The following is a 6,990-nucleotide window of genomic DNA, read 5'->3' as shown; positions in this document are numbered from 1 at the left end:
TGCATAAATATTTGTTAAACTCAAAAATAGCAAAAAATTTCCCGGTAAACTAAGTTAGTCAAAAACGTTAGCCTGTTGGTAAGATAGAAGTTAAACTTTAAATTAACCTGTAAAACCCCCAGTAGATAACAAATTAGCCAAAACCGTTAGCATGTTGCTAAAATGTTAGCTAAACTCCAAATTAGCATACAAAACCCTCAAGAGACACCAAATTAGACAAATAAGCTAGCACATGGCTTAAATACTAGCTAAACTATTAATAAAATGTTAGCTAAACTCCAAATTAGCATACAAAACCCTCAAGAGACACCAAATTAGACAAATAAGCTAGCACATGGCTAAGGTACGAGCTAAACTATTGATAAAATGTTAGCTAAACTCAAACTTAGCATAAAGCAGATGCCAAATTGGTCAAAAAAGCTAGGTATAAAATAGCTGTAAAATATTGAGAAAACTCTACATTTTTTGAAAATTACAATAACAGATGAAAACATATTCCAGGAATACATTCAAAGGTTTGTTGTTGTTCTACTTAAAATGTAGAAATTTGAAGACTCTTATTCATTTCTATGAGACATATTTTTCAAAAACTATGAAGTTCACGAATACCAAAAATACAAGCAGTAACGTCCTGATCAAGATGAGTGTTTTGATAAAAAGGTGGTGAAATCGCTGACAGTGTGATTGAGTTTTTACGTGCCGAAAAACGTATGGAAAGGATCAGGAGAATCACTATAATGTGAATGCTAGCAATCACACAATTATGAAATAAAAAAATAATACAGTTTACACACAATCTAAAATTACAACAGGTTGAAACTAACTAACAAATCTTTAAAAATTACAGACTAAACCACATTAATCTGTTGTGAGACTTTTCATGTCTCAGAGATTCCTCCATAAGTGATGCGTTTAAATGCTGCTAGAATGCTGGGTCATCAGAGTTTTCTCAGTAGCCGCTCTGAACTTAGATTGTGAATATTATTTGGTGAAAGTTTACATTTTTTTACTTTCTTAAACAGATATGCAATTATATTACAATATTAATACAAAAACGTCTAAATAATGATTTTAAAAGACATTATCAGACGAGCCGGTGAGCTGCGTTTAGTCGAAGCTGAGAAGACTTTTGGCAGCTTAATTGTTGGAAAAATGCAATATTGACATGTGGGGTTGATCTGTGCTGAACCCAGAACGCTTTCAAGAAGCAGTCAGAACAAATGATTCAATGGAATGAATTACCAGTAATCTTCAGAGCTCTCAACGTTTGACATTTCCTGTGAGGCCTCACACAGGCAGACAGGATGGCGCTCTCCAGCCCTTTTATTTCCTGGATCTACCATTTCCCTTAATTCAGAGGGGATTCACCTCATACCCAGGGAAACTAATGGGTTAAACAAATCCGAAAAATAACTAAACCTGCATCTCAACATAAATATAAAGGGATAATAGTCTTAACAAAAAACAAAACCACATAAAACACCAAGAAAAACAGAGAGTTAGTCCATGATTCTGCTCGTCTTCATCCTCTCAGCTGATGGTTTAGTCCACTGGATGGTCTGCAGACTCCAGGTGATCCTCTTCTCCTCTAGAGGCCAGCCTTGGACTAACGAGGAGATCCGTAGAACATAGACTTCACAGAAAACAAAAAATAAAATAATTTCAGGTTTTTTTCATGTTCATGTTGCATTTTTATAAAGCGGATGACACATTTTAAGAAAATTAAGATTCAATTTGAATTTCTTGAGTGTGGCTTTGGTGAGGATATTTTGACTATTTGGGGAATAAATGAATTGTTTCAACTTGATTATTGTTGAATGTGTCTGTTGACCATCTGGCCTCAGTTGTGTCTCTTATTTTGTTATTGCTTGTGTTTAACTAAACTCATAAAGACGCAGATCCATAAAATTATGTGGAATAGACCACAAACCAAGTTGATTACAGAAAACATTTCAGATATTTATCTGTCACTTTGGGTTCTTATGGGTTAACTTCAACTTATTTAAAAGTGCTGAAGGTCAGAATTTAAGTTCGTCATTTTAACTCAGATGTTATTAGGGACCAGAAGTTTTAGTTAGAAAGAAAACTTCCATCTTCAGCTGGAACCTTCACTTGTGGTCTAACGCAGAACCTCAGAGAGGAAGAAGTTGAGAAACCAGAGAGAGGTGTTGTAACAGGCTTATCTCTGTTGGGTAAACAACGGCTGAACGGCTGTGAGCAGCAGCTGAGGTCACAGGCGGAGAACTGAATCCTAACAATTTCCTGAAGGTTCTTGTGTTTTTTTTCACAGCTTCTAACATGTTGCCGTCATCCCAAATGTTAGCCTCAAACTACTGGCGGGCCACAGTCTCCCAGCTCCGCCCCTTTCTGATGCATCCATTTGCAGACGAATCGATCCATGAACGTCTTTGTTTTCCTGGTCTGAAGTCGCAAACCCCTCGTCCAAAAGTTTGTTTTTAGGGGGGCTGCCACGATTAGGCGATTAATCGGCGATTAATCGACGATTAATCAACTATTAAAATAGTCGACGACTAATTTAATAGTCGATTAGTCGTTACTTTATTCTTATATGGAGTCAGAGTGAAGTAAAGTTGAAATTTATATTTATTAACGTTTTTTAGGCTATTTTGAAGTTTAGCTAATATTTCAGCTACATGCTACCTATTTTTGCTAACTTAGGCTTTTTTTCAATTTTTAGGCTAATTTGGGTTTAAATAATAATTTAACTGGTTATCAGCTTCAGCATTTTCAGCTATCAATTTCAGCATCTTCAGGGGCCAAATTCATCTTACAGCATTCACACTAGCATTATTGCAGCTAATGCTATACAGCTAGTTTTTAGTTAGGTTAAAGCTAATGATGGTTAAGATGTGTGTTTTACATCCACTTTGCACATGACCGGATTAGTCAACCAATCAGAAAAAATTATCGGTGGTTAGTCGACTATTAAAATAATTGTTTTTGGCAGCAGTAGCTTTTAGCCTGATTCAGTTGATAAAGAGCATCATGTGTGAGCGTTTTGGTGGCGTTCTAGTTTACAGCTCAGGGTTCTGCTCAACTTCCCTAATTTAGCCTCTGATTGGTTGGATTTGACCCGACAGATCCAGAGCGGTGAAGGTCTCGGTTGCTCTGGAGTCGGGCTGTGGAAGTGAATCTGCATTCTGTCATCATTCAGTCCAAAATTCTACTGGTTCTGGTTCTCTAAACCGAGCAGAGAAGCTGGTTGCAGTCAGCTGTCCTACTCCAGGAAGTGATGTCAGAAGTCTGTGGTCAAAGCTGCCGCTCCACAGGAAGCTCAGACAGAAGATGACGGCGAGGATGCTGACGCTCGCTGCTCTGCTCGCCGTTTTTGGTAAGCTGAGTTCTCTGTGCTCCCGCTCCACATTTAACGCATGGCAGGGTGGCGTGGGGGGAGGAGGGTGGTCAGGTCTGAGGTCTTCTTCTGATCTCCTGGAGTTCAGAGATGAGAACGCAGAACCAGGAAGTTCAGATCAGTCCCTGAACGCAGAGCGGTTGTGAGGGAACAGGAAGAACTTCAGCCGCTGTGGTTCCTGATCTTTGAGTCTGAATGATGGAGGGGGGGTACTGAGTGTGTGCAAATATGAACATTTTAACCTGAGAGCTTCTGCACCTTCTTCTGAACCCCAAAACATTCATGATTCTGCATCGGTTTCTATCATTTCAAATGTTTCTTCATCAGGAGAATTCAGCTCAAATTCAGCAGCTGCAGGTAAATGAATCAGGTGTGGAAGCTGTAATGAAGCTGAAGTTCTCCTTCTCCTGCAGAGGCGATCTCGGCCACAGGAACCCACCGCGGCCCCTCCATGCCCGGCTCTCCTCAAAACATCAGCAGGAACGACCCCACCCTTCAGAAACTCGTCTTCGCCGCCGCCGCCGCCTTCAACAACCAATCCAACGATGCCTTCCTCTTCAAACCGGCAGACGTCATTCGAGCGCAGAAACAGGTGAAGATCAGCCGGACTCACCACTCTATTTTAACTCTAAAAGTGAAGATTTCATGTGGTAGTGAACTTATTCCAGGATAACAGGTCTATTTCTGGAAGTCTGAACCAAGTTGCATTACCTGCGATAATGCCAGAGTGAACGCTCTTCGCTGAATCTGGTTGCTGAAAATGTCAAAAAACAATTAACTTTAATTGCTGAAGGATTTGCTGACAAAGCAAAAGCGATTTACAAAATGCAGAATTTGCTGAAAGCTTGAAACTTTGTTAACCTTCCGCTCTCTTTGGTTTGTTTACATTATAAGTGGGGTCATCTGGACCCCACAAGACAGTGCGCTGAACTTTTTTTATCATTGATTTTTGAGTTTCACTAATGTCCATGGGAGACATAAAATCCTGTCCACCTTTGTCCACATTTGTCATGGAAGGAATCACACATCGATATGTGGGTGGAGTCATCTGGACCCCAAAGAGAGCTGAAGGGAACAATGAAAGACAGCTGAAGTTGGCCTAAATTTATTAAAAATTGTTAGTAAGTTTGCTTAAAAGTCTCTAAGAAATGCCAAATTTGCAAAACTCTAAATTAGCCCCCAAAAATCCTAGTAGATGCCAAATTAGCCTAAAAAGTTAGCACATTGCTAAAGTACTAGCCTTTTGCTAAAATTAACGCAAAACTCGACAGTAGCCTAACCTCAGTAGATAACAAATTATCCAAACATGTTAGCCTCTTCCTAGCTGCTCAAAGTAGCCAAACAACCTTTGTAGATAACAAATTAGCCAAAAAAAACGTCAAAATGTTGCTAAAATGTTAGATAAAATTAGCATAAAAAACCTCAGTAGATGCCAAATTATCAAAATGAGCTAGCATAATGCTAATATACCAACTCTGTCAAATTATTAAAAAATGACTGAGAAAAAAAAGTTTTCAAAGTGCACAAAGTTTTTGAAGAATTTGAGCAATTTCTCATTCCCTTCCTATGGGGCATATGTTGCTTAATATTTAAAAAATTAAAATTTATGAATACCAATAAATTCAAGCAGTAATTTCCTGAATATGTGGACTGTTTTGATGCCAAGATAGCTGAAATCCCTGGAAGTGGGATTGAGTTTTTATGCACTGAAACATGTATGGAGAGGAGCAGGAAAATCATAATCAATAAGAAAAAAATATTTGTCCAAGGAACTCCAAAAGTCTAAAATATATAAACACAGGAAACTCTATGGGGTCAAATAGGGATCTGCTTAAAGAAAATGAAAAAGCAGATTGAAAATTTGAAGTAAAAAAATGGAAATTTAAAGCAGTTTTAAACTCGAAAATCCATATTTTAAACTTGAACTTCATTTTAAGCCAAACCTTCACTCTGCCCTCATTAAAAAAACATAATTCTAGTTCATCAAGAAGTTTTTGACTCTCGACTCACATTTATTTTGGTGGAAAATCTCAGCTGGAGAAACCAGCCTCTGGTGGTCTTTGGAGGAACTGCAACGTTTGGTCTTTCCTGGATTCCAGGAGAGTTTATAATTTTGTTTGAGCCAAATCTTGTAAGGAGCTCTCGAAAGTAAGAAGTTCCAATAGAAACATCTGCAGGAAGCAACAAAGAAAAGCTTCTGTAGAAAGTTTTGTCCACGTTTCACTGAGGCTGAAGCTCAGGTTCTGAGTTTGAACTTTCTTCCTTTTTGCATCTGTCACATGCTTGTGTAAAAATAAACTGTTTTTTTTAGCCATTTCCATGTTTATTTGATGATCATGCTCTTCCACCAGATCGTCAAAGGAGTCCGGTTCATCGTGGACTTTAAGATCTCCAGAACGGTGTGTCGAAAGCGAGATCACAGCAGCGACCTGTCCGCCTGCGACTTCCAGCCTGCAGGCCGTCTGCAGCTGGTGAGTCTGAGGGAGTTGGACCTCTGAGTATTTAAAAGTTGTACGGTAATAAGTATTCAGTCAGAAACCAAATGTGGAGAGTTCTCCTTCTGACAAAGTTGAGAGAGGTCAGTAATTTTCATCATAGTTATACCTCGACTATGAGAGACAAAATAAGGAAAAAAATACTCTCTGATTTTTAAATAATTTATTTGTAAATTTGGTAGAAAATAAGTATTTGGTCAACAGCAAAAGTTCATCTCGATACTTTGTTATATATTCTTTGTCGGCAATGAAAGCAGATCTCCTATAGAGCAGAGATGTTTTGGTCCATTCCTCCATCAGATCTCCTCTACAGCAGAGATGTTTTGGTCCATTCCTTCTGCAGATCTCCTCTAGAGCAGTGATGTTTTGGTCCATTCCTTCTGCAGATCTCCTCTATAGCTGGGATGTTTTGGTCCATTCCTCCATCAGATCTCCTCTAGAGCAGAGATGTTTTGGTCCATTCCTCCTATAGATCTCCTCTAGAGCAGTGATGTTTTGGTCCATTCCTCCATCAGATCTCCTCTAGAGCAGTGATGTTTTGGTCCATTCCTCCATCAGATCTCCTCTAGAGCAGTGATACCTATGATCAAAATGACCGGCCTCTCTTATCTTTTTATGCAGGAGATCTTCCACATTTGGTAACTGACTGAATACTTTTTTGCCCCATTGTATGAGAAGTGTTCCTCTGGCACACACTTGTGAGTCAGTGCACGTTTTCTCTGAGGTGTAACGCGTTGTGTTGCAGACGTTGGAGTGTCACCTGGAAGTCTGGACGGTTCCGTGGACCCACCAGAACAGCACTCAGAAGTTTCTCTGCAGATGATGGAGTCTGCGTCGAACGCTCACTTCTTTCTTTTCTGAACTTCAAAACTTTATTTAAGTCCAGCTCCAGCTGTTGTGAAAGCTTCCCTGTGGTCTGTTAACCATGATTATGCTGTTTTAGCTGATCTGAGTTGTTTTTTAGGACATAGTTTCTGCAGAGCGGCAGCAGTTTGTTAAGAATTCTAAGTTGTGGACGGGACTTTTAGTGCGGAGTATTACAGGGGCAACAAAAATGGCGAACAACATCAGAGCTATGAGGAAGACGAGGAAACAAAGACGTTCATGGATCTGTTTGTCTGC

General features: G+C 39.3%; 1 protein-coding gene across 1 annotated transcript; it reads left to right on the top strand.

Moving 5' to 3' along the window:
* The first annotated feature begins 3,218 nt into the window (after positions 1-3,218).
* On the top strand, positions 3,219-6,984 carry LOC112162106 (cystatin-F). The gene is made up of 4 exons (XM_024297766.2): positions 3,219-3,352; positions 3,787-3,965; positions 5,725-5,844; positions 6,614-6,984. The coding sequence occupies exons 1-4, from the start codon at positions 3,307-3,309 to the stop codon at positions 6,689-6,691; spliced, it is 423 nt and encodes a 140-aa protein (XP_024153534.2). The 5' UTR covers positions 3,219-3,306; the 3' UTR covers positions 6,692-6,984.
* The last annotated feature ends 6 nt before the right edge of the window (positions 6,985-6,990 follow it).

Source organism: Oryzias melastigma, linkage group LG15, assembly GCF_002922805.2.
Source record: "Oryzias melastigma strain HK-1 linkage group LG15, ASM292280v2, whole genome shotgun sequence".
Classification (NCBI taxonomy): domain Eukaryota; kingdom Metazoa; phylum Chordata; class Actinopteri; order Beloniformes; family Adrianichthyidae; genus Oryzias; species Oryzias melastigma.
The sequence above is the reverse complement of the archived record's forward strand: the minus strand, read 5'-3'. Positions and strand labels throughout refer to the sequence as shown.